Source organism: Candoia aspera, chromosome 2 (assembly GCF_035149785.1).
Source record: "Candoia aspera isolate rCanAsp1 chromosome 2, rCanAsp1.hap2, whole genome shotgun sequence".
Classification (NCBI taxonomy): Eukaryota; Metazoa; Chordata; class Lepidosauria; order Squamata; family Boidae; genus Candoia; species Candoia aspera.
Window position 1 is genome coordinate 50,176,936 of NC_086154.1, and position 23,432 is coordinate 50,200,367.

General features: G+C 43.5%; 1 protein-coding gene across 1 annotated transcript; it reads right to left on the bottom strand.

Moving 5' to 3' along the window:
- Positions 1-802: 802 nt before the first annotated feature.
- Positions 803-20,678, bottom strand: TMEM40 (transmembrane protein 40). Its single transcript, XM_063291784.1, has 11 exons — positions 20,538-20,678; positions 16,379-16,437; positions 15,181-15,236; positions 14,091-14,183; positions 12,980-13,015; positions 3,930-3,962; positions 3,128-3,196; positions 2,450-2,521; positions 2,297-2,371; positions 2,050-2,112; positions 803-1,183 (listed from the first exon to the last, which is right to left on the bottom strand). The coding sequence occupies exons 2-11, from the start codon at positions 16,390-16,392 to the stop codon at positions 1,164-1,166; spliced, it is 531 nt and encodes a 176-aa protein (XP_063147854.1). The 5' UTR covers positions 16,393-16,437; positions 20,538-20,678; the 3' UTR covers positions 803-1,163.
- Between the last annotated feature and the right edge of the window lie 2,754 nt (positions 20,679-23,432).

Sequence of the window (23,432 nt, forward strand, 5' to 3'; positions counted from 1 at the left end):
ATGGCCGGAATTTTGAGGACCAGTCATAGATACCACTCATTTGGTGCCATTGCAAATTTGAATCGTTGCTGGACAAGTGGTTGTTAAATGAGGGCCACTTGTAATTCAATCCTTGAAATTGATTAAAACTGATTAAATGGATAGATGCTGGGATTTTTACTTTAAAATAACTACAAGTAGTCCCCACTTAACAACTACAGTTGGGACTGGCAACTCTGTTGCTAAGCAATGTGATTTTAAGGGAGACATCATGTGACCATGATGGACTTTATAACCTCACTTCTGCCACAGTCTTTAAGTGAATCACCCTTGGTGGTTAAGTGAGACATCACGTGACTGCAACTTGTGATTTTACTTCCGCCTTCTCCATTGATTGTTGGAAGCTGGCTGTGAAGCATGCAAATGGTGATCGCAAGATCACAGGACACTGTGATGGTTGAAAATGCCCACCAGTTGCAATGTGCCCAAATGTCGATCACGTGACCGTGGAGACGCTGCAATTATCTTAAGTGTGAGGACTGGTCGTAAAGTTACTTTTTTAGCACCGTCATAACTTCAAAAGGTTGCTAAACAAGGCAGTTGTTAAGTGAGGACTATACTATTGCTAATGCTAACAATGAGTTGTTATCATTTTTAGAAAAATGCCACTTATCTGTTACCACTCTCTGGCAGTACCACATTGTCCCAAGTCCCATCAAGGGATGAGAACAGACACTGGAACACTGACAAAGCTTCACCACAATAAATCCTTCTCCAGTAACACAGACATTCACAAACTTAGCAGAAAATTCAAGGACAAGTCTTGGATCGATAAGTAACTTTATTGCCGATACTAAGCAGCTCTAGTAATGACAAAGAATAGCTTCTACAGAGTCTGAAAGACTAGCTAAGCATGCATGTCCCAAGGTTTAAATCCTGAGTTGATTTCTCCAGCCCTCTCCTTATAATGGACTGCTTGAAGTCCATTTCCCAGGCTGCTGGAGTTGCTGATGACATCTGCACTGTCTTTGGTAGCCCCAAATTCTTCATCTCCAACTTGCCAGTTCCAGTCCTCATAGCTCAGTTCTTTAACCCAGACATTTATACTGTTGGTACATTATTACAGTTGTCACTACAGTCTCGAAAACAAACAGGATTTATTTAGTCCTCTTGAGATTTCTGGCTTAGTTAAGCTTTTTGAACCCTACATAACAAAAACAAAGATGAATCACAAAGATTAGTTTTTAATTACTTATTAATACATCTTTGCAGAAATGCAGCAAAAGTGAACATTTAGATGGTCATTTAATAAGCATTTCACTTAGGTTGGGTTTGTGCATTGCTCTAAACTGAGGTTTGTATAGCCAGAGTTTATGGAATAAACTCAGTTGGATGTGCATAACTAGCTAAGGCATAAACCAGGGTTTGCAAACCACCGTGGCCTTCTTTACAAATGAGGCTAAATCCAGTCCAAACAAGTCACATTAGGATTGTATAAAATGGGAATCCAGTCATATTCTCCCAGTATTTCTCAAAGTAGAGCAATCTCTTATCTTAAGGGCTGAGGTCAGCTGAAGCTGGAACACAGGGGGCTTTGGGTGAGTCTGTCCCCTGGGCTTCTCAGCTTGCTCTCTCTCATCAATAAAACCAAAGGGACTCGCTTTTAAAATGAAAGCATGTTAAATTAAACCTCGAGAGCTGTAAACTTTTAATCAGCTTTGCAGAGAAGTCTGTCATATGCATGGACTGTGTAATTTATGTGGAAGTTAAGACTTCAGCAGATCTTTTTCTTTGAAGCCGTTCTGAAGCAGAAAGGAATCACACACAGCCTTTGGATGCAGTGCAGGTACCCATACTTTACCCTCACACGTGGCGGGGCTTGCGCAGAGGGCATGTGTGTGCATCAAAAGCATCAAGATGGGGGCCAGAGCCATGCAATTGAAGCTCCGCCTCTTTTTTGACATGTGTCGCACCTGCCCCTGGCAGTGGAAGTCATTGCTTCACTGTAAGGCCTTCTTCTCAGTATGACCCTGAAAGTGGCACAAGGTTTCAATAAAAGAATAGAATTACCAGGTATTTTGACTCTTTGAATAAGGGGGATAAAAGCTTCCAGGACACTTCGAATGCGGTGCACTGGTGGAAAACAAACAAGAGTCCACTGTCAGAAAAGCAACCAAGTAGGTAAATAATGCATCTCTATTACAGGCCATTGCGGTTTGAGTTATTGAACAATTGCTGTTTTAATCATAGTGATATCTTAAATTATGAGTAAAACTTGTTTTACTATTGCATGACCTGATACAGATGAAACACTGACCAAGGCCAAAATATATTCCTGTTGTTTCTAAGGCTGCAAAGGTCATCAAGCCGATTCCACAGGAAACTGTCCAGTCTAAAGGAAGAAAGAACAAGATTAAATTTTGCTCTCTCTTTCTCCACATGAAATGAACGGATTGTAATGTTAACTTACTGTTGTATTTGTAATTGCAAACTAATGACATTCCAGTGGAGAAACAAACAATGACAAAATGGAAGAATTCATCTGAAAAAAGAAAGAAAGGACTATTCAAGGCTCTAATTTAATGGCTATCATTTCAGATATTCCTATGAAAATAAAGGTCTAATATTGGAACTTGTATGTACGGTGTGTGTGTGTACGCACATGCACACATACACATATAGGCATAATATGAATATTTTCATAATTTAAACAGCAGTCAATAGCTTAACTAACTCTATTCAGTGTCAATAATGAAAATACTTTCCCATGTACATTAAGCAGAAAAGAACTTGAGTCAGGTGCTCAAGATTACACAGTATGGGAGTATATTCTGTTCATACATTGGTAGGTAGCCTGAGCTGTAAACATATTAAAAATAGGATATTTGCTGACCAATTGCTAAATGTTTTCAGTCTAAAAATCTAACTATGTTTATTTAGTTAGGGAAAAAGCATCTTTGCATGGATGCGATTTGCACTTTACTGTAACTATGATAATGTTGTGTATAGGGAAAATACAAGATATAAATGTTCTTATTTATTATTTAGCTATGCCACTCTAGGATAGAAATCTGGACGTCTGGGCTTTAGCCTTGCCTCATAGTGAGGAGAATTTGTCATTTAAGTTTGTGGTCAGTTAAATTCTTACCATCTTTCCGAATCATTGGAATCCACCATCTTGGAGGGTGGGTTGAGTGACAGATATCATTTTCACACACTGTGGGAAATGAAATTTGAATTTAAATGTATAGTTTGACACCCCCCCCCCAAAAAAAACCTTTAACTCAGTTAAGGCATCGAAGCTGAAAAATACGAAACAATGTGCTATATATTACAATAAAGATGCTGCCTGAATTTATCAAGTAGGCTCCACTCCCTGGAATTTCTAATCCAAGAAGAAGAGCTATTGTTAGGAACTACTGCAGAATGTTATAAATCAGGGAATTGAAGGCAGCAACTGAGCCTTTCTACTGGCTTCTATCACTTACTGTACAGACTCTTTCTGTCCTATAAATCAAGAGGATTCAAAGTGCTCGCCTGACTAATTGGGTGAACAGCACTAAGAATAGACTTCCATATTTCCTATAGCTGCACCTGTGGCCACAGAGAAGGTAAGTTGGAGAATCTGTCCCATCAACTGTTCCTCCAAAACATTTGAGATACATACAATATTTTTTGCTTTTTCATTCAATGTCCCTTCTGATGGGAAACCATCAGCCACGGGTGCTTAAGCTTTCATATCTTAAGCCAGTGTTTCTCAACCTTAGCAACGTGAAGATGTCTGGACTTCAACTCCCAGAATTCCCCAGCCAGCTATGTTGAAGTCCAGACATCTTCATCTTGTTAGGGTTGAGAAACACTGTCTTAGACAAATAATTAACATATGATACAAATGAAGAATACATACTGTACAGAAGAAAACCTAGAGAATTTTAAACAGTCATACTTACCAACTGCAGGTGTTTCTTCTGTCCTTGTATTCTCTGGTAGACAACAAGTTTGCATTTTAAAAAGGCATTTCTTTGTTCAAAAAAGTATTCAGTTATGTATATCATGTTTATTACAATAGAGCTGAAGAGCCGAAGATGGTACTTCTCTCAGCTGCCTTGAGCTATTTGAGGTAAGGCCATATGAATTGTTTTGCATAAGTAAGAAAGATCTGGAGAGATTGCCGATGGTTTGCAACAGATCAACAAGGTTTCCTACTATTGTTAGAGATTATATTGGAGTTCGTGATCAATTTTTTGCAGAACATATCCAGCAGAAATAGGTTTCCCATCAATAATCTAGTCCTGCAGAGTCTGTCTTCTCAAAAATGTACAATAATTTCTTCTTAATGGCATGAGATCTTACCAGTCAAGAACACTGACAAAATCTGAAGAATGATGTATATTCACCTCATTTAAAATTTAAAAAAAAAACTTCTTCATATTCTACAAACCTCTTATATAAAAACAGGCTGTCTAGATCATCTTTAAAAAGTATGGGAAAATAATGTGAAATTGGGCCTTGATGAGTCTCTATGGTATAAACACTCCCTTTAAATCTATTTTTGACTAGTCTTCAAGAATCAACTATTAAATAATTCCTATACTACACCATCTTTTGAATGCATTAATTTTTTTCCCTAGATTCTTTTGGAAGAATTATAATCAAACTGAAATATATTTATTAAATTTCTCTGCTGCCCATCTCATGCACGACGACTCTGGGCAACTTACAAATAATAAAAATGGTGGCAATTCAATATAAATACATAAAATGATAAATACAAGTACAAAATACAAAATATAAAATTCAAGATGGGAAGATCTTAACCTTGGTACCAATCACCCCCATGAATAGCTGTCCCCTCTCCCATCCCAGGCCAGATGGCACCATGTTTTTACTTCCTTCCGAAAGGCTGGGAGAGTGGGGGCCTGACTTACCCCTATGGGTAGCTTGTTCCAAAGGGTGGATGCTGTGGCAGAGAAGGCCCTCTTCCTGGACCCTGCCAATCAGCAATCCCCCATGGACAGGGCCCGTAACATGCCCTCTCTGCCTGACCAGCTGGGACAAGTCAATGTTACGGGTCAGGCGGTCCCTCAGGTAACCTGGCCCCATGCCATGTAGGGCTTTAAAGGTGATAACCAACACCTTGAATTGGACCCGGAAGCAAACTGGCACCCAATTCAGCTCGCACAGCAACAGTGTTGTATGTGCCCTTCTACGGGCTCCCAAAATTGCTCGCGTGGCCACATTTTGCACCAGCTGTAGCTTCTGGATACTCTTCAAGGGTAGCCCCATGTACAGCGCATTGCAGTAGTCTATGCAGGAGATGACCAGGGCATGAGTGACCATTCAAAGGGACTCCCAATCCAGGAAAGGGTGTAGCTGGTGCACAACATGAAGTTGTGCAAAGGCTCCCCTGGCCACAACTGCCACCTGCTCTTCGAGCAGGAGTTGTGAGTCCAGGAGATCCCCCAGGTTCTGCACCGGGTCTGTCTGAGGCAGTGCAACCCCATCCAGAACCAAAGATGCTACGTTCCTGGATACTGAGGAGCCCCTAACCCACAACCACTCCATCTTGCCAGGGTTCAGCTGAAGCCTGTTGTTCCCCCATCCAAACTCTTACAGCCTCCAGGCACCATGAAAGGGTGACAACAGCATCACTTATGTTACCTGAGATGGAGATGTATAGTTGAGTATCATCAGCATATTGATGATACCTCACCCCATGGTGGCAGATGATCTCACCCAGCAGCTTCATGTAGATGTTAAAAAGGAGCGGAGAAAGCACTGAACCCTGCGGCACCCCACAAAGGAGGGGCACGGGTCAGATCTCTCACTCCCTATCAACACCGATTGGGACCTGGAGGAAGGAGGTGAACCAGCACAACACTACACCACCCACCCCCAACTCCCTGAGCCGACCCAAAAGGATACCATGGTCAATGGTATTGAAAGCCGCTGAGAGGTCAAGAAGAGCCAGGATGGATGTGCTACCCCCATCCCACTCCCGCCAGAGATCATCCATCAGTGCGACCAAGGCTGTTTCCGCCCCATATCCGGGCCTGAAACCCAACTGAAAAGGGTCCAGATAATCCGTTTCATCCAGGATCCTCTGTAGCTGCAGCCCCACCACTTTCTCAACCACCTTCCCTAAAAAGGGGAGGTGAGAGACTGGATAAAAATTGTTCAGTACAGTGGGATCCAGTGATGGTTTCTTGAGGAATGGGTGTACCAGTGCCTCCTTAAAGGCTGCCGGAAACACTCCCTCCCCCAAAGATGAATTCACCATCACCTGTGTCATGAGTGCCGTTGAGCTGAAGACATCAGCGCAATGGCACACATGACAATAACAAGGAAACAGGGGAAGGGGCTCAAGATAAGCAGCCATCAACTCACAAAGATGAAAGAACAAGATACAATGGCTAAACGGATCGCGAGGCACACCCAAGCTGTTAGCGCTAGCGCAACGGAGATCGCCCAGCTGACAGCAATCACCGGAGGAATAGGGAAACCGATGATGGGCGATCCCGGAGCGCCAGCGGGGCCTCGCAACCCCTCACCTACCGGCAAGAGAGCATGTTGGACAAAGGGGGGGTGACGTAACCTCGAGTGAGGGGGCGCTGACCGGCGCGGGGTATTTAAACCCCGCACCGGCGCGCTCCTGTCACTCTCAGCTTTTTTCTACCACTGTATCTACACTACGAATAAACCAGAGCCTGCTTCAACGGAATCAGTGTCTGTGTGTTACTCGGAGGTAGGCAGCGCATGACATAAAGCTGAGAGTCACAAACTCAGCCTCGCCGAGCCCCACCGGACGACAACGAGCCGCGGGAGGAGTAGACGGCGAGAAGACCAGGAACGATGAGGCCGGCGCGACGCGGACAAGGGGGGCGAGCCGCACGGCAAGAAGCAGAGGAGGACCGATCGAGGCCAGAGGCACCGCGGACTCCCGGAGCCATGGACGCCCACCCGGCCCAACCCGAGCCTCAGCTCCAACCCCAAGGGGAGATGGCGACGGAGGCAACCCGGCCACGGGAGGGAGCAACATACCTCCCGAGACCAGCGGAGAACCCCGCGCCCCACATCGCACCCCAGCCACGGGCGTGGAGCGGCAGCCCAACGGCGGTAAGCACGGGGGAGGACGAAGAAGCAACCCAGCCGACGGCGGAGGAAGCGGGCCAACGGTCGGGAGTGCCTGAACCCCACCAGCGACCCACCCCCGCCGACACACCGATGGAACCGGCCCCAGCGGCGGCGCGGATCGCGGACGGGGACGCACAAGCTAGACTCGCGGCCATGGAGACCCAACTGAAGGAACTCCGGACCATGCTTCAGTCGTTGATGTCCCCCGCGCCGCCCAATGACGTCCCCGCACAGGTCCACGCCCCGAGCGAGGCGCCGAACTCCCACGGGCCAGAGGACGGTCAACAAAAGGCACAGGCGGACGACGCCACAGGCCGGGAAGCGAGAGGAAGGGGCTCACAAAACGCCCGGGCCCCAAAGGACTTCCCCATCTTCTTTGATGGGAACCCCGCGAAACTGATTTTATAGTGGACCTCCCACCCAGCCAGAAGAAAACGGCCATTTGGGTGGTGAAAGACTATTTTTCGAAACAGGCCCACTTCATCCCCTGCACATCGGTCCTGTCCGCACAACAACTAGCCAAACTCTTCCTCATCCACGTGTACAGGTTACACGGATGTCCCGCACGTGTGGTGACTGACAGGGGCACACAATTCACTTCTAAATTCTGGCGGGCCGTCCTAAAGCTGACGGGGACCCAACAGGCCCTATCCACTGCCTGGCACCCCCAGACGGACGGAGCCACAGAGGTCCTCAATGCCACCCTAGAACAATTCATACGCTCATACACCAACTACCATGAAGACGACTGGGCCGAACTGCTCCCGTTCGCCGAAGTCGCATACAACAACGCCGTTCACACGAGCACGGGGAAAACTCCGTTCGAGGTAGTCTCGGGGCGCGACTTCGTCCCCATACCGGAGCTACCACAACCCCCGGAACCCCAGGTGGACGCTAGCAACTGGGGACGGAAGATTGCGGAATCGTGGCCAATAATCATGGCAGCGCTGAAGGAAGCACAGGCGGCCTACAAAGAGGAGGCCGACAAGCACCGGCGCCAACAACCAACGTTCCAGGCTGGGGATATGGTCTACCTATCCACCAAATTCCTAAAGTCGCCCCAACCCTCGAAAAAACTGGGGCCTAAGTACATCGGGCCGTTCCGAGTCACGCAGATAGTGAACCCGGTGGCAATATGCTTGGACCTGCCACACAACCTACGGAGACTCCACCAGCCTCCTGAAACCGGCAACCACCTCTCGATGGCACCCAAGCACGCCACAGCCCTCACCGGTGATGATCGATGGGCAACATCACTTTGACGTAAGGGACATACTCGACTCTCGCAGGCAACAGGGAGCTTTACACTATTTGGTCAGGTGGAAACACTTCCCCCACCCAGAATGGGTGGCGGCGCACAACGTTAACGCGCCTGACCTGACCCGGGCTTTTCACCGGGCGTACCCCGACAAGCCTAAGGCAAGACTAGCAAACCGGCACCTGCATACCCCCTCCCCCGCGGGCCCCCCCGCCTACCGTGCCCCAAGGGAAAGGGCCCCCCCAAGCCCGCGACTTGGGTGGACCTCCCCCCCCGGGACTCACCCCCCCCGCCCCGGGCCCACGAGGCAGTAACAAGCGGTCGCCAGCACCCTCCCCCCGCCCCGGGCCCACGGGGGAGTGGCAATCAAGTCAACAGTGCATCCTGGGGGCAACGCCCAGGAGCACACACAACAAAGGCGACGCACTTAGAATAAAAATAAGGGCCCTACCTGGAGCTGATAAGCACCCGACCAGCCACGCCTCTCTCCTTGCCGAACTGAGCCAAACAAACAGGGTGTGGCCGGAGCATGCGCACGCCCAGGGTGTGACCGGGGCATGCGCACTGAGAACACACCCTAGAGGGACACGTGGTAGAGGGCGGAACAAAGGGAGGGGCGAAAACACTCCGGCGGGAAATTCAAAAAAAAAAAAAAAACCATTTTGACAGCTCTCCTGGTAAAAAACCGGAAAGCCGGGGGGGGGGCACTATTCGGACAGGGGGCAGTATGTCATGAGTGCCGTTGAGCTGAAGACATCAGCGCAATGGCACACATGACAATAACAAGGAAACAGGGGAAGGGGCTCAAGATAAGCAGCCATCAACTCACAAAGACAAAAGAACAAGATACAATGGCTAAACGGATCGCGAGGCACACCCAAGCTGTTAGCGCTAGCGCAACGGAGATCGCCCAGCTGACAGCAATCACCGGAGGAATAGGGAAACCGATGATGGGCGATCCCGGAGCGCCAGCGGGGCCTCGCAACCCCTCACCTACCGGCAAGACAGCATGTTGGACAAAGGGGGGGTGACGTAACCTCGAGTGAGGGGGCGCTGACCGGCGCGGGGTATTTAAACCCCGCACCGGCGCGCTCCTGTCACTCTCAGCTTTTTTCTACCACTGTATCTACACTATGAATAAACCAGAGCCTGCTTCAACGGAATCAGTGTCTGTGTGTTACTCGGAGGTAGGCAGCGCATGACAACCTGGGCCCACCCACCTGTCACCTCCCGAGCTGCCTTCACCAGCCAGGAGGGACAGGGATCTAGTTGGCAAGTTTACATTTACAGATCCTAGAACCCTGTCCACTTCCTCGGGCCCACAGGATCAAACTATTCCCAGATAACCGGGCAAGTATGATCCCCAGGCATCTCCGCAGACCCTGCACCCTGCCTGGCATCCAACTTGGAACAAATCCAAGCAATTTTATCCTCCAGATGCCAAGAAAACTCCTCAGTATGGCCCTGTTGATGGGTTTCTAGATCTACCCTCCCTAAAAGAGATCAGGTGATCTTGAACAGGGCCGTCGGGCAGCATTCTGTGGATGCAATAAGAGTGGAGAAATACTGACGTTTCGCCATTCTTACCACCACAAGGTAAGCTTTAACAGCAGTTCTAGCTTGTGTTCGGTTGAGTTCTGCCCTTGTCTTTCTCCAGCGGCACTCTAGACATCTCTTGATCCTCTTCAGAACCCTCTGCTCCTCCATAAACCACAGGGAGTGTAGGTTCAATGGGGCAAGAGAGGCCACATAGGTGCGATCCTGTCCGAGGCCCTGGCCGCCTCCCTATTCCAGGCAGCCCTCAGGGCCTCCGCTGTGCAGCAGATCCTTGGGTATAACTCCCAGCTCCCTCTGAAACACTACTGAGTCCATCAGTCTCCGGGGGTGGACCAATCGAATGGGTTCTGCCTCGCTGTGGAGGGGGGTGGCATAGGAGAATCTCAAGGTTACCAGGGCGTGATCTGACCATGACAATGGGGACAGATCTAGCTCTCGCCTCAGATCACATTGCCACTGCACTGACAAGAAGACTAAGTCAGGAGTGAGGCCACTTTCTTGAGTCGGGTCCCAAATAATCTGAGACAGGCCCATGCTGCCATGGTAGCCATGAACTCCCGAGCCACCTCCAAGGCACATCCCAGGATGGCAGGTTGAAGTCCCCCAGAACCATAAGCCTGGGGAACTCCACCACCAACTCTGAGTCAGCCTCCAGCAGCTCAGGCAGGGAGGTTGCTACGCAGCAGGGAGGCTGGTACAGCAGCAACACTCCCAACTGTTCTTGGGAGCCCAACTTGAAGAACAGGATCTCACAACCGGCCACTTGCGGAGCAGCGCACCTGGAGGCCAGCAGAGATAACAAGATATTTTCATCTAGTTATTCATTCTGAATATTGGGTGTGGTGTGTGTTCTTCATTATATATTATTTTTATTTACAGTGATATTCTGTTTACTGCTTTCTTAAATAAAATATATTATTTAATATTCACTGCAACAAAATAATTCCAAATATTATATTGCTAACATTAAACAAAAACCTTAGGTTACCAGAATTCTTTTGTTGGATGGCCATAAGTTTTCTTTAGCTCTGAAACACAAACTTTCTTAAGCTCAGAATCTTTAGTTTTGAAGGTATGTATTGTTGGAGCTCAATAATCTAGGCTTTTCCTTAAAAAAAACAAAACCTGTTTAGAACCCACAAGCCTGGTATGTTTAGAATGTTTGCAAGCCAAGATGTGTGGGTTATATAGAAAGCTTTTTTTCAACCACAAAGATTTGTTAATTGTGAAATACCACTTTTCTCGTTCATCAACCTGTTGTGATTGTAACTTATTGACTCAAACAGCAGTATTGTCTTTTAAAATATGCAAAAACCAAAACAAAACCTTGGTTGCAGTAACCACTAGAGGGTTAACACCAGACAGACAATCAAGCAGAAAACAATACCCTAATTAAGAAACTACAAGGAGTAAAACCACACCCCCACCAACACTGGCAGGGCAAGCTACTGCCTACAAACAGGGAGCAAACCCCACACTCACTCGCACTGATGATGTTACCTAGGTGGGGAATGAAATGTCTGCAAGCAAACAACCAAGCTCAGAGAGCACCAGGGACTCCATTAGAGGGAGCAATGAGAGACTTGAAACAGAAAATTTTTAAAAAATAGCTGCTTTGTTCAAGCTTAGCTTTTTCTTTTCTTGGGGGCAGGGGGTAGGGCATGGCATCCTGGCCAAGAGTATATGAATACTCTTCATTCATATTCATGTAAAAAGCCTTGGTTATAAGGCTTTTTACGATTTGTATGAAAGTTTATATGAAAGTTTATATAAGTATGGTTTGTATGAACGTTTATATCACTTTCATAAAAACAAACAAATGTCAGTCCGCATCTTTTATCCGATCTCAGTTGTCTGCCAAAAACACTGAAAATTTCAATTAAGCATTTCTGTAATCTGTGATGAAAGTGTACATGTGCAAAACCACCACAACAAAAAGCATTATGTGTTTTGGTCCTCAGTTTTTAACTCATTCTGGATTTTTACCAGATGCTTAGGACATTTTACGGTATGTTACAGAATTATACCATCTGTCAAGAAAGTGAATTATCAGTTCTTTTGTAGGCTTCTCACAGCTTGGTTGGACTTGATACAGAAGTGATATGACCATCACTTCTGTGAAATGTGTGAAATGTTTTGATGGTAGAAATTCATAAGATTTTATGATCCCCCTGCAGGTTCATGTTCACTTTCCTCCCTCATAAAAGTGTACTGAAAGCATTCTCCCAAGATAATTAGACCTCGTTCTAAGCAGCTCCACAACCTTTACTTTCTACAGCGTCCTTGCGTCTCATACCCTCTTCCCCCAGGAATCAATCCTGCCTTTCATCCACTAGTTGGGGATGTAGCTATTATGGCCTGCAAAACCACAGATTCATTGGCACCATCAAAGATACTGTACAGACGTTTAACAGCTCAGTTGAGCTGGGGTGGAAGTTACCCATCAGCAACTTTTCTGCTTTGAATTCCACTTTACTGCTCTTTTCTTTTTCATTAAAAATAGCTGTGGCGGGGTTTTCTTATACCTATTTAAGTGAATGTGCCCAAGAATAGAATGCCGTGATCAGGGGTGGTTTCAAGAATTAATAATTATTGGGCATCTTTCCCCAACTTGCTGTCCTCCAGGTGAGCTGCAGGTTAAATCCCATTGCTCCAAGGCCAAGCTGAGGGTGGGAATAAGTGTAGAAGTAGAAGGCCCCAGTTGGGGAAAAGTTGCACTGAGTACCTTTCCAGAGCTGCACCCCTGCAGGAGGTTCAGGGCTGAATTTTTGCGCTTCCTGGCTGCACAGCTCTTCCACCTTGTTTTGCTACTTGCTTATTTGCATTGGCAGAGGGAAGCCACAGGCAACCAGAGAAGCCAAGAGAATTCACTTCCAAATGCCTTCATTTTGTTCTCTTGGTCTCTCAACATGCCAATTAGGTCATGAGGAGATGGGAGATACATGAAAATGGGGAATGCCAAAGGATGAGGAGGAGGAAAATGGGTTGGGCTTACTTAGAAGCCCTAAGATTCTTTAACAAACAGACTGCTTGTGATTTGAGCCCTCATACCTGTTTCAGTGTATGGAACAACCTCACTGGACACATCTAAAATGACAGAAATGCACAAAATTGACAAAATTAGTTCATGTTTGTTTAAATTCAAACTTGTTCCAACTGAAGTTGGTATTAAAGCATGGAGGGTTTTCAAACAATGAGGATTTGAGAAGTAATAGAAAGATTTTCATATGAATGAAACTGTATCCTTTTTTTCTTTTTTTTTAGTGTTCAGCCTTCATGAATCTTCAAAAGGTAAGTCCTCATGATGAGAAGGATAGAAATCTGGCCTGCTTTCAAAGGAACGCAGCCCATTTGTGGAAACACTTGCTAGGAAAAGGCTGATTCAAGAACAAAGAAAAAATGATTTCATATGAGCAGCAGCCATCTGGACTTGCAGAAAAGATCCTTCTGAAGTGCTATTTAGGGCCAGACTCTAGGAAGGGAAAGAGTGAATATGTGTCTGGGGCATGCATAAAGACATGGCAATCCTAGCACCCTTTTTGCACAAGTGCATGCAAAAATATTTGAGACAGTTCCCATATGGTTATGAGCTTATGTGGATATTAGATTTTTCTGCCATTTTCAGAAATGGGGTGTGTGTGTGTGTGAGAATGTGTATGTGTACTGTATATTTGCACACACACGTTCTCTGCAGAAATGATACGCACCCACTTTTCTACATAGTCAACTGCCTGGAAAGGAACAGATTGTTTTTTCTGTTAATCACAGCAGGAAACCAGTAACCCACAATATATTGCTCAAAAGGGGAGGAATCCACTGTTGCTCTTCCCTCTTCTCAGTCTTACTATCCATGATCTCTGAAGTTGAGATGGAGGGGACTTAAACTTCCCCCCCAAATGGTATTACTGAAAATTGCTGCTTTCCACCCACAGATCGTTGATTTGATAGTCATGAGGAAGGAAGTTTTTGTCACTTTTCTCTCCCCTGGCACAACCCTGCTCCCTGGGAAAGGTGGGAAGAGGGATGAATGAGTGTGTGAATGAGTCCGCTCTCTTGTACCTTGCCCCTGAAAGTTGCTCCGCAATCTGTCAGCTAAGCGCACCCATTAAGTCTCTGGGGCCTCACTCCTGGTAAGATAACTATAAGGACCAGCTTGTTTTACCTTGCGTCTGACTCTCTGTTAACTCCCCCAAAGAACTTTCGTCCTCACTTTCTTCTTGCACTTCTGTTTTTTTATTCGGTTTTGGTTTCCTGCCTTTGAAATGATGGGAGAAAAAGGATCTTTAAGAATTTACTTATCATGAAGCATGATGAAAGATGTGTAGTTTTACATACCTGCAACAGCTGCTAGGGACAGGATGGACCAAATATTAATAACATTCCTCTGATTTCTTGCTCAGATTGGCTATTATTTCAGGGCTTTACAGCTTTAATGACACAGGATATCCCTAAGCAATTGGTGCACAACCTTCCTCAGGCCACAGGCTGTTCTATCACAAGAAGGTGGGACCAAGGCTTTTTAAAAAAAAGTTATTAAGAAAATGCAATCAATATGAATGTACTTTATCATTTTCTTCTGTTACATTAAAATTACACTTTTAGAGGGGTTCTGGGCATTGGACTCAAGGCTTTTGGCCTTATGTTGTATTTTCACGCCTGAAGCCACCCTATAATTTTTAGTGTCTACAAAAGTGGACATCAGTGGAATAAAACCACAGGAGACACAGCCATTAGTTTCATTGGTTTACTGCACTGAATCCACAGAGCACTAAACTCACTTATACTCAGATCAGATCTGCAGATTTGTGATACTGCTGACATCCCTAAAGACAAAAGTAATTTTTCATATGATTGTTTAATTCATTCAGATTTTGACCTGTTCAGAAAGTGATTTACATCCAAATATTAAAAGGAACTAATCAGGAAAGTCTAAATTTAGAGTTCCAAAGGGATGTCAAGCTGTTACCATATCAACCTGACTCAAACTATGGCTTAAAATAGCCATTCCTTTCAAATGTTCACGGGAAAAAAATGCTGAAACAAAATGGATGTCTGCTTTTTAGAGGTGCTCATTTTAGCAAAGCCAGGCACCCAATATATAAAGTCTGCCTACCTCCTGGCTTGCCTATCTTTGTATGAATATGTAAGGAATGTGTGTGTGTCACTGCACTGATGGATGGTTAATTCAAGAACATAAACAGTTCTATTTGTCCCCAAACCAGTTGCTAACAACTCTGTACTGTTTGTATTACCTTGCTGTTTTGCTTCATGAAGTGAAGCAGCAGAATCTGAACCATTCGTTGTTGTGCTATAAAAACAGAAAGAAATTTTGCAAAACAGGTTAAGTCCCTCAGTTCTTTTTCATTCCCCTTAACAGCAGCACAGGACAATAGCCTTGCATTTAATTTTTTTAAGGCCAAGACTTCCCTTGTGTTCTATAGTGCTACATGAAGCTACTCAGGAACATTGATTAGGGATTTGGAATACATTCACTCTTATATTAAGAATTTAGACTATGTTGATTTCTTTTTCCTTATATAATTGCTTTTGTATGTAGAAAGTCAGTGGGCTATCAAATGAAGACTACAGTCCTACTTATCTGGGAGCAAGATCCAATTAAATCAGTGAAGTTTACACTGAGTGCAGATTTACTTTGTTTGGGTATCTGTGATCTGAAAATGCTTTTAGACATCCATCTAACACTCCCATGAAGGAACCCCTTCCATGACATTGTCCATAACTAATGCATTTGAGTCTTTCAAATGATCTGTTTTCATCCTACAGGATGATAGAAAATATTTATTGCATGAAATAAGTTGTGTATGAATCTATGTAGCTGTAGAAGTGCCATGTTTTCAAGTGAAAAACTACTGTGTGCATGAAGCAAGCAATTTCAGAAAGAAAACAATCTGCAACAGCTGAATAACCCAACTAACTAGTAATGCTAGTGTGTAAAATTCTCTTGTGGTGTGGGAATCCTCTGTTGGCCTTGCTGTTTAAAGGCAAACTCCTCAGCCTGAAGGTCATATAGAGAGCTAATGAATAATCCTTCTCGAAGCTACGAGAAGTGGGTGTGTGTCTTTCTGTGTCAGAAAATCAATCATACAGCAAATCTGGGGTGGGGTGCAGCAAGTCACAACTAAGTTATGGATGTTGTGAGAGAAGTTGTTCCAGGCCACCTGACTCCTACCATGAAGAACAGTCCCAACACATCACCTCTGTTGCAGGCCACATGGAAGTGACCATGGATTGAGCTTGAAAGGAAAAGAGAAGTTACACTTTCACCATCCTGTCAAAAGGAATAGTGGCCTTTTAAAATATAGTTTTCAGTTATAGTTGGCTTGGATCTATTCACTTCTTTTCTGATCTTTGAAGGGCAGTTATTCCTGATTAAGAAAAACAAAATCTCAGAGCCAGGTCTTATTTTATAGTGCAGTTGTCAACTCTCACCTTTGATCAGACATTCTAGGATTTTAGATACCTTTCCAGGAAGAAGAAGATGCTATTTCCTAAGGAAAGAACCAGAAGCAATTTTGTAACACACTGGGGCCATTTTTATCAGTTTTAAAAATTTACAGCACACTTGTTTAATTTGTAGTAGCTTTTTCTCTGTTCATGTGCGAGGGACAGAAATACTGCAGGCAATAAGCATACAGGAAAAAGACATAAAAAGGACTGCCATAAAGTATTGGAAATCAGTTGGAATAGCCTTTGCCAACTTGGCATTTCAACAGATGTGTTGACATTCAAGTCCTGACAATCACGCTGGCTAGGAATTATGTGATGTGAAGTTCCAAAGATCTGGAGAGCAGTGGACTGGCACAGCCTGAGGTAGAATGAAAGACTTTTGGAGAAAAATACTCAAGGGTTGCCAGATGATTCATTGACAACATGACAATCTTGAACTTCCATCCCTTTCCTCAGGATCAAACTAGACTAGATGAATGAGGATGCAACCAATCCTATATCTTCGGTAAAAGGGTGAAAGCTCCATTGAGTGTAATTCCTGGTCACTGCATGGAAACATTATTAATATATGAAATGGATCAAAACCTTCTTGCCTTATTTCCCTGAGATTGATCACTCTGGATGTATTCCTGCCATCCTGGTTTGCTTCTTTAGTGGGACTGGGCTGGAAGGACAAACCTTCGTGGACCAATTACAGAAAGGAAAGACAGGTAAGGCTGAAGTTCCCTGCCCCTGTTTGCCAGTTACAGTTCAGAATTGAGGACAAGCACACAATTAAACACATGAGGCAGTTTCTGTCCTCATCTATATTGGTATCAAGTCTAAGGCTGGAACTCAGGAGGCCTGGCTACTTAGTTAACAGTCAACTGGCTGCATCATGGTAATAACAGAGATTTAGTCTGAAGTCAAAAAGATCTGACTCAGAGGCCATTTCCCCTCTAGGGACTTAGAGTGTCTTCTAGTATCAACCAGTAATTAATGACACAATATAAAATCTGCCCTTATTATTCTTTAGAATCTGGGTGACTCTAGAAGGTTCTCTATACTACTACTGGGGAAATGGCCAAAGTGGTTGACTTGCTGAAGATACCAGTGGTGGAATCTGGGTTTCAATGCATGTACTGTACCAATGAGCATCAGTTCTTCCAAAGAAGCTATCTACCAACAATACCACTGTCTTATCTTCACTAAAATTAGGTTTGCCACAAGCTGAACATGATTCTGGGTGACTGTGTCCATACAGTTTTCTTGGCATTGTTACTTTATGCCTTATTCCTGGGTGTTTTTTTCAGCTTTTCAGCCTACAATCCTGCTTTATTTCTGAGATCAGCAAGGTCATCTAGGCCTTCTCTGAATTTTACTGCATTAACCCTCATCGAATCCATGAAACCAGACCTTTCATTTGACACATCTTCTATCATGTGCTTTAGAGGAAGAAGAGAGATGGTGTTAGGTGTTGTGAGCAAGCCTGAATACCCAGATCAACACACTCATCAGTTCTATATAAGTACTGATCATTACTTCTGGCTGAGGCCAAATATTGCCCTGCATCTAAACAGAGGCCTAGAGCACAACTATCAAAGGGCAAACCAAGAATCACCTTTTAAAAATGATTAATCTGCCCACCTTTTAAAAATGGTAACTCTTTTAAAAAATGATTAATCTACCCTCAGAATTGGTGTCAGGTAATGAATCCTGTTGTTGATTTATTTACCATTTTCCTAAGACATACTGATGCAACATAATAAATTGACTCAAATTTGTTGATAATTGCCAGGTTTGTTATTGCAAAGGACCAGAAAACAGAAGTACACATATTTTTGAACCAGTGGTATTTAAAAATGTGGGAAACCTTTGGCTGAAAAATTAACACAACAAGCTTTAATAGAACTAAGGATAGTTTTATTCAAAGTGGGCCACTAATTGTATACAGTATTTACAAACATTTTGTAATGTGTTACCTTCAACTGGTCAAATACCTTTCCAGATAAAAATATTGGATAAAGATTTTTAAATTTTTGTATTTTTCCTTAAGAGGGGGTGTACACACAGTCCTCCCAAGTTTTTGGTTGTTTCTCTTTTTGTTCTTTGTTCAGTCTGTATTTTTTTTCTCTTTAAAATTCTGTTGTTTCAAAAATAAAGTGATTATTTTGTTGTGAATGTTGTGAAAGGCATAAGGACTAACACTCCGGATCTTTTCAGCATCTGCATGCAGAATCAGATGGTGGGAATACAATATAATGGTATTGTGTTTACTGAGAAACATCCCGTGCAGAGACAAGGAAAGAAACACATGCTCACCATCCATAGAGCATATGAAGATTTACTATAGCACCTAAAGATGATATTGTATGAAAAACACTATATTTCCATTTATTCCATGATGAAGTATGTTTCAAACTGATGCTAAATATGTCACTCTTTGAAACATACTGTGGTAACAGCTCTGTATTTATTTATTTATGAGAAGTAGAGGTCACTCAACTCCAGAACAACTCTGGGGGGCTAACCCTAAAAAATAGAAAGCAGAAGAAAATCCCATGCATCTGGACAAATACACTCCCTATGACAGAAAACATAATTAATAAGGGCTCCACAAGCACCCTACCCCAAGACTTAGGAGAATAGCCAAGTTTTCTAAGACTTCTGGAACATCATCATGATGGGAACAAATGGCTCTCTGGGGAGAACTTATTCCAGAGGGCAGGCACCATGACAGAGAAGGCAAGGACCTCTTCAGTCTAGAAGGCTATAAATCATGGCAGCTAAATACTCCTTCATCTTATTCAGGTTAGGAAGGTACTTGCTGCTGAGCCTCCCCCACTGGGATGGACCCTGGACTGCTCACTCCTTCATTCAGCTGTCTATTCACTCCCTGGCAGCTATATGAGAAAGCTGAGTGCTGCTGCCAGCCCCCTTACAGATAACAACTGGCTTGATTTGATCCCAAGGCTATGAAATGCTTTATTAGCTAGTGATCTATTTCTTTGGGGGGGGGTTCCCTGTGTCCTATTATTTTTCCCAGGGAGCCAGTCATGGTTAAGGCACCAGGCTAGAAACCAGGAGACTGTGAGTTCAAGTCCAGCCTTAGGCCCAAAGCCAGCTGGGTGACCCTGGGCCAGTCACTCCCTCTCAGCCCTAGGAAGAAGGAGGCAATGGCAAACCACTTCTGAGAAACCTTGCCAAGAAAACTGCAGGGACTTGTCCAGGCAGTCACCAGGAATCAGTGCTGACTCAAAGGCACAAACAATAAAAATAAAAGTATTTTTCCCACTTTTTACCCACTCTTATTCTCATTTTAATTTTAATTGCTTTGGCTTTAATTTCTGCTATAACCCAGTCTGGCCACCAGAAAAATGTGTAAGAAAATGGAAATGAGATGAATAATAAGTTTTATGAGAGATGCTAGGGGTGTGCCAGGGTAGGGATCAAACTACTGATGCAAGGAATTCTAAAATGTCATCTTCTCTTTTGCTCTGAAATGCTTACTATCCCCTAAATATTTGGGGTTCATCTACCTTAGAAATTTGTACCACTTTGAATTGGTTTGATTGGCTGTGTTTGCAGATTACTAAACAACAGCTTGCTTAATCATGGTTCACAGTAAGACATTATTTACTTAAACATACTTCACTGAATAAAATTCGGTTAGCTGAATTTATATACAGTAATATGCTACACCATTAGCCATGATTTACATGCCACAGTGGCTGGATTCGCACAACATACTAAACCAAAAGCAAATAAATATGGCATGTGAACCCAGGCATTGTCTTTGTTTATCCCTTGATCCTTTGAAATTATGTCTCTGTGAGGGCAGTTGAAATGAGATGTTAAAAAAGCACAATTTATACTGATTCAAAGCAATTAGTATTAAATAGTTTTAAATCCTGGTAAAACATATACGCTTACATAGAGTGTACAAAAATCAGCACAGCAGATTTCCATTATACCTTAGTTTCCTTTGCTGAGATCAAGGCAGATGAATTTGAAACCTTTCTTAATTAAACAGGAATCACGTAACACAAGAAGGCACTAACCTGATCATCTTTACTAAAGACAAAGGCAGATACCATAGAATTTAACAAGGAGAACCAAAAGCTTTCATCAGGTTAGATGTATCTCAAAAGAAATCACTTACCAGTAAAAAACTTGGGCTTGCATCAGAGAGTCATCCAAATATATCCACAGCCAAATAAAAGTTTGGTTGAAATAGTAATACAGAAGGCTAGTAAACTCCTAGAGGAAACATCCCATAAACAAATCTTTCTAGCCTGACTTCTCTTCCTGCTTTAGACGGTTTGACCGGATTTAGTTATTACTCATAGGTTTTGTTACGAATTGCAAAAGCTGTATGCTAATAGCTCATGCTAATTTTATTTAAACTTAGCTGTTTCATAATAATGTGATGTTATAGTCATGTAATATAATTCTTTCCTGCTTATATTAAATGTTGCTCCGGAAGAAAATAATGACTTCCCTTCAAAGTTTTACCAAGTAGCTGAAGTCCAGTTCTGGAAAAATTTTAAACATCTTCCGACTGAGGATTTGAACTGAGTTAATCTTTCTGACTCTCTTCTAGTGTCCAGAACTTCAGACACTGAGAATATGTTTGCCATCTGCTTAAAATTATCCTTAGACCAGATAAGTATAGAACATTTAAAAGTTTATTTGTTTGAGAGTACAGAGACTGTATTTGTGGACAGCTAGAAGATGACCATTCCAAATTTAGAGCTTTAAACTCCCCCTATAACTATACATTGGAGTTTATATTTCACAACAGACATTATTTTGCAACATTCTCATGAACATATAGTGCTAATAAGGATTGCATTCTACTAACTCATTGCCCCATGTGTGTCCTCCTTGGGTGTGACACACATAATTACTTTTGATGCTTTGGCATTCACAGAATGCAGTTCCTTGCAACTTCAAAGCAAGGAGCTGTACCTGGGCCTAAGTGTACATATGTGTTAGATACGCCTTTGGCAGGGCAGCCTTTCAACAGAGCAGAAAGGGTCATAGATAGCAGACATTCAATCATCAGGTATCTCCCTATCTTTCCTCTTTGCTGGTTATAGGGAAGTGGTTTATTTCTAAACACACACATGGTAGTTTGATTTGTCCTCTGCTTGCAGATAAGTAATCTGAGTTTCCTTATCTAATATTTCAATATGGAGAAGACTCTTGCCTGGCTGTGGGATGTACACTGTTGGTGTGACAATGTCAGCAGAGCCAACCAGGCAGAAAGCAAAAGGGCATCACTCCATAGACAGCAGTCATGTGGTCCAAATCTCAAGAGTGTGTGAGATTTCCTTCTGCGTACAGATCTGTCTGCAAATACTTTTACTATGATTCCTGCAGCTGCAAAGTATTCTACACAGTTTGGTTGTCCAGACTCTAACCCTCTAAAGATCTTTTTTTTTTTATAGTTCCACTGGCCAGTTGTAGAGTTGGCTTTTTTGCTTTTCGTATCTTACCAACTCTGGTATGTTGCTTCACTCCATTCAAAACTTCATTTTGCTTTATAACTAGAGTGTTTGTAGTCTTACAGTTCAAGTACTAAGTTGGTTATACTATTGACTGGTGTTTGTCTTCCAGTGACTGTATGGACTCTTGATTTTGGTGATTCTTGCCATCTTTATCTGACCTTAATAATAATTTGTAATTGTCTCCAAGGAGATTTGATTAGTCTCTTGGATCCTGTAGAGAAGCTGAGAAAAATGTGGGCTGGACTATGCTCTCAATAGATGGACACAGCACTTGTTGAACAATTATACCCTCAACAGCTCTGTATTGAGCTGGGGGGAAGTATTGCATGGTAAATCATACTGGAGGGATACTGGGCAGCAGTAGACATAAAAAGATCCAGGAATCTTGGTGGAAAACAAGCTGAATATGAGCCAACAGTGTGATATTGCTGCAAAAAAAAAAAAAAGCAAATGCAATCCTAGGATGCATCAACATAAATACTGTATCAAACTAAAGAGAAGTTAACACTCTCTCTATTCTGTCTAGTTCAGATCACACCTGAATAAAATGTTGCATCCAGTTCTGGACAATGCATTTTAGGAAGGATTTTGATAGACCAGAGCATGTCCAAAGGAGAGCAAACAAGATGATAAAAGGCCTGAAAAGAAAAACTTATGAGGGACATTTGGAGATCTTGGGCATATCCAGTCTGGAGAAGAAAAAACTGGATAGATATGATAGCTTTCTTCAATTATCTAAAGGATTGTCATGTAGAAGATGAGGCAGAATTGTTCAGGGTTGTTCCAGAAGACAACTGTACAAGAAACAATGGATTTAAATGACAGGGCAGTAGATTTCAGCTGAAAATTTTTTGTCACAGTAAGTGCTGTTCAACAAAGGGACAGTCTGCTTCTGGAGGTAATGGATTATTTTTAAAGGTTCTCAAAGACAAAGGAGCAGACAAGACTTCCTGTAGGGTCACTTCCGCCTCTTGCCATTTGGACGCCTGATCCTCATGGTTGACTAGGGCCTCCCATGAGGTGACAAGAGGTTGGATTCAGGCAGTAGGGAATGCTTATTTGAGGAAGGAGGATGCATTTCTGTCACCCCTGGAAGAGGCTGTGGTGTGGCCCTTGCTCAAGAAGCCTTCACTCTACCTGTTTTGGAACATTTTAGACCTGTCTTCCAACTTTCTTGGAAAGGCTTTAGAGAGAGAGGTGCCCTGCAGCTCCAATAGCCCTAAAGTAAGTGGATTATTTGGATCTGTGGCAGGTTTCAGGCCACTGTGTACTATGGAAACTGCATTGGTTATACTTGTGGATCAACTATAGCATGACCAGAATCAAGACAATGCAACCCTCTTGGTCCTTCTTGATCCCTCAACAGTTTTCAGTACAATCAACCATAGTATCCTTCTGGATCATCTCTGAGAGATTAGAGCCGGTGGCACTGCCCTGCAGTGATTCTCCTCCTTTCTGAAGTGGCAGTTTCAGTTGGGGGAAGGAAGTTCCACCTACAGACCTCTTCTCTCTCCTTTCCCCACTTCTTTTTGACATAAAACAGC

Coding starts and splice junctions, on each gene's coding strand:
- TMEM40 (XM_063291784.1), bottom strand. Junction 14,184..15,180: donor TCATGAAGCAAAACAGCAAG/GTAATACAAACA, acceptor ATCATTTCAAAG/GCAGGAAACCAAAACCGAAT. Junction 2,372..2,449: donor TTGCAATTACAAATACAACA/GTAAGTTAACAT, acceptor TTCTTCCTTTAG/ACTGGACAGTTTCCTGTGGA.